This window comes from Homarus americanus, unplaced genomic scaffold, assembly GCF_018991925.1.
Source record: "Homarus americanus isolate GMGI-L3 unplaced genomic scaffold, GMGI_Hamer_2.0 scaffold45737, whole genome shotgun sequence".
Classification (NCBI taxonomy): Eukaryota; Metazoa; Arthropoda; class Malacostraca; order Decapoda; family Nephropidae; genus Homarus; species Homarus americanus.
The window spans coordinates 718,389-721,912 of record NW_024718828.1 but is presented as its reverse complement, the minus strand read 5'-3'; the positions used below and the strand labels follow the sequence as shown (position 1 = coordinate 721,912).

General features: G+C 47.6%; 1 protein-coding gene across 1 annotated transcript; it reads left to right on the top strand.

Moving 5' to 3' along the window:
* The first annotated feature begins 201 nt into the window (after positions 1-201).
* LOC121859833 (major royal jelly protein 5-like) lies at positions 202-1,008 on the top strand. The gene has a single exon (XM_042356797.1). The coding sequence runs from the start codon at positions 202-204 to the stop codon at positions 1,006-1,008; it is 807 nt and encodes a 268-aa protein (XP_042212731.1).
* The last annotated feature ends 2,516 nt before the right edge of the window (positions 1,009-3,524 follow it).

The window sequence follows — 3,524 nt, the reverse complement described above, 5'->3', positions numbered from 1 at the left end:
TAACCGTGCAATTGCTACCGCCACCTCGTTAAGGGATGACGGTATTATGGCACACGTTATAGGCGCAACATTCGTAACGAGGCGAGATGTAGTCTTGACCTTTCTTCATTAACTATTCACAAAATTAATTTCAAATGTCCTCTGATTGCAATGCTGTGTAGACATGAGACGGTATTGAATTGAGGATGAGAGAACAATGAGATGAATAGACTGAATAAGGTGAATAAACTGAATAAGGTGAATAAACTGAATAAGATGAATAAACTGAATAAGATGAATAAGGTGAATAAATTGAATAAGCTGAATAAACTGAATAAGCTGAATAAGCTGAATAAACTGAATAAGCTGAATAAGCTGAATAAACTGAATAAGCTGAATAAGCTGAATAAACTGAATAAGATGAATAAGGTGAATAAATTGAATAAGCTGAATAAACTGATTAAGATGAATAAGGTGAATAAATTGAATAAGCTGAATAAACTGAATAAGCTGAATAAGCTGAATAAACTGAATAAGCTGAATAAGCTGAATAAACTGAATAAGATGAATAAGGTGAATAAATTGAATAAGCTGAATAAACTGATTAAGATGAATAAGGTGAATAAATTGAATAAGCTGAATAAACTGAATAAGCTGAATAAGCTGAATAAACTGAATAAGATGAATAAGGTGAATAAATTGAATAAGCTGAATAAACTGAATAAGGTGAATAAGCTGAATAAACTGAATAAGCTGAATAAGCTGAATAAACTGAATAAGATGAATAAGGTGAATAAATTGAATAAGCTGAATAAACTGATTAAGATGAATAAGGTGAATAAATTGAATAAGCTGAATAAACTGAATAAGCTGAATAAGCTGAATAAACTGAATAAGATGAATAAGGTGAATAAATTGAATAAGCTGAATAAAGTGATTAAGATGAATAAGGTGAATAAATTGAATAAGCTGAATAAACTGAATAAACTGAATAAGCTGAATAAACTGAATAAGATGAATAAACTATAAAGATATTGTGTATTAAAGGAGGCCATCTGAATTAATATTCCGAGATTCGTTCTGGGTAATGGTTTTATCTGGTATCCATATTTGGTATCCATGTTTGGTAGCCATATTTGGTAGCCATGTTGGGTAGCCATCTTTGGATTTAAACGAACTAGGTAAAATAATTATCCTATCTCCAGTTACAGGGATAATTCTAACTTACGTATTATTGATACAATTCGTCTTTGTGTCTGCGGTTAAGTGATTCAGTTAGATTCTTCCAGTTAAGGTTGAAGTTTTACGTGAGAGCATTTGAGCAACCAAACCTAACCTAACCTAACCCAACCCAACCCAACCCAACCCAACCCAACCCAACCCAACCCAACCCAACCCAACCCAACCCAACCCAACCTAACCCAACCAACCGACCTAACCCAACCCAACCAACCCAACCCCAACTCAACCCAACCCAACCCAACCTGGTCCCCAACCCACCTGGTCAACCCACCCAACAACCCAGCCAACCTATTGACAACCAACCCAACCTCAACAACCAGCCCACCCAATACCCAACCCAGCCCCACCCAATTCTCTCACCCAACCCAACCCAAACCCAACCTAACCTGTAAGGAGTGAATTTCTGGGGGTGATAATTATTTCGCTCACTTCAATAATGTTAAAATTAGCGTTGAAATTATTCTTCGTCCTTTTAAGATCTGCTCTGCGGTGGTGAGGAGAGTGGTGGTGAAGGGGAAGAAGTAAGGGAGGAAGGAGAGTGGTGGTGAAGGAAGAAGTGAGGGAAGGAGGGAGAGTGGTGGTGAAGGGAGGGAGGAAGGGAGAGTGGTGGTGAAGGGGAAGAAATGAGGGAGGAAGGGAGGTGGTGGTGAAGGGAGTGAGGGAGGGAGGGGAGAGTGGTGGTGAAGGGAAGAGTGAGGGGAGGAGGGAGGGTGGTGAAGGGAAGAAGTGAGGGAGGGAGGAGGTGGTGGTGAGTGAGGAGGAGGAGAGTGGTGGTGAAGGGAAGGGGAGGGGAGGAGGGAGAGTGGTGGTGAAGGTGAAGAGGGAGTGAGGGAAGAAGGAGGTGGTGGTGAAGGGAAGAAGTGAGGGAGGAGGGGAGAGTGGTGGGAAGAGGAGTGAGAGGGAAGGAGGGAGAGTGAGGAGGGAGGGAGGGAGGGGAGGGAAGAAGTGAGGGGAGGGTGGTGAAGGGAAGAAGTGAGGGAGGGAGGGAGAGTGGTGGTGAAGGGAAGAAGGGGGAGGGAGAGTGGTGGTGAAGAAGAAGTGAAGGAGGGAGAGGGTGGGGAAGGAGAGTGGTGGTGAAGGGAAGTGGAGGGAAGGAGAGTGGTGGGTGAAGGGAGAAGGAGGGAGGGAGGGAGAGTGGTGGTGGGAAGAAGTGGAGGGAAGAGAGTGGTGGGTGAGGGAAGAAGTGAGGGAAGGGGAGGGGAGGGAGAGTGGGGTGAAGGGAAGGGAAGGAGGTGGTGGGTGAAGGGAAGAAGTGAGGGAGGGAGCAGTGGTGAAGGGACAGTGAGGAGGGAGAGTGGTGGTGAAGGGAGGAAGTGAGGGAGGAGAGGGTGGTGAAGGAGGAAGTGAGGGAGGGAGAGTGGTGGTGAAGGAGGAAGTGAGGAGGAATTGGAAGTGGTGAGCTAAAGGGGACAAGTGAAGGAGGGAAAAGGCAAAGGAAGGAACTGGCAGAAGGAGGGAGGTGGTGAAGGCGAGAAGGGAGGAGGGAGAGGGAGGGAGGGGGGAGGGAGGAGGGTCCATAACCCGTTGTCCACAGGCTATAAATCGGAGGCTAATGTCCCTAATTCACAGTCTTTAGTTCAAAGACAGCGTTCACCAGTGCCTGATCCATGTCCATAGAGCGTGGTAATTGCACCTGTGGCCCATGGTCCATAGTCCATAGTGATTGTGGTACCTATTGCATGGTCCATAGCATGTGGTACCTACTGCGTGGTCCATGGTCCATAGCACGAGGTACCTGTGCGTGGTTCATGGTCCATAGCGCGAGGTACCTATTGCGTGGTTCATGGTCCATAGCGCGAGGTACCTATTGCGTGGTCTGCATGGTCCATAGCGCGAAGCCTATTGGTGGTTCATGGTTAGCGAGGGGTACCCATTGCGTCCCATAGCGCGAGGTACCTATTGCGTGGTTCATGGGTCGATAAATCCCCAGCAGGAGGCTGGTGCTGGCAGGCGATGGGTCAACCCACTTTAGCCTCTCAAGTTGCTTGTGGTCCAAATGACACTGGGGCGATGTGAGGGTGGTGTGAGAGGTGAGGGGTGGTGTGAGAGTGAGGGGTGTGAGTGAGGTGAGGGGTGAGAGGTGAGGGGGGTGGGAGAGGTGAGGGGGTGTGGTGAGAGGTGGGGGTGTGGGGAGGTGGGGGTTGTGAGAGGGGGGGTGGTGTGGGGGTAGTGTGAGAGGGTGAGGTGGGTGTGGAGATGGGGGGTGTGGAGAGGTGGGGTGAGGGGTGGTGTGAGAGGTGGGGATGGTGTGAGGTGAGAGGGGTGGGTGTGAGGGTGTGTGGAGGAGGTGGGGGGTGGTGTGA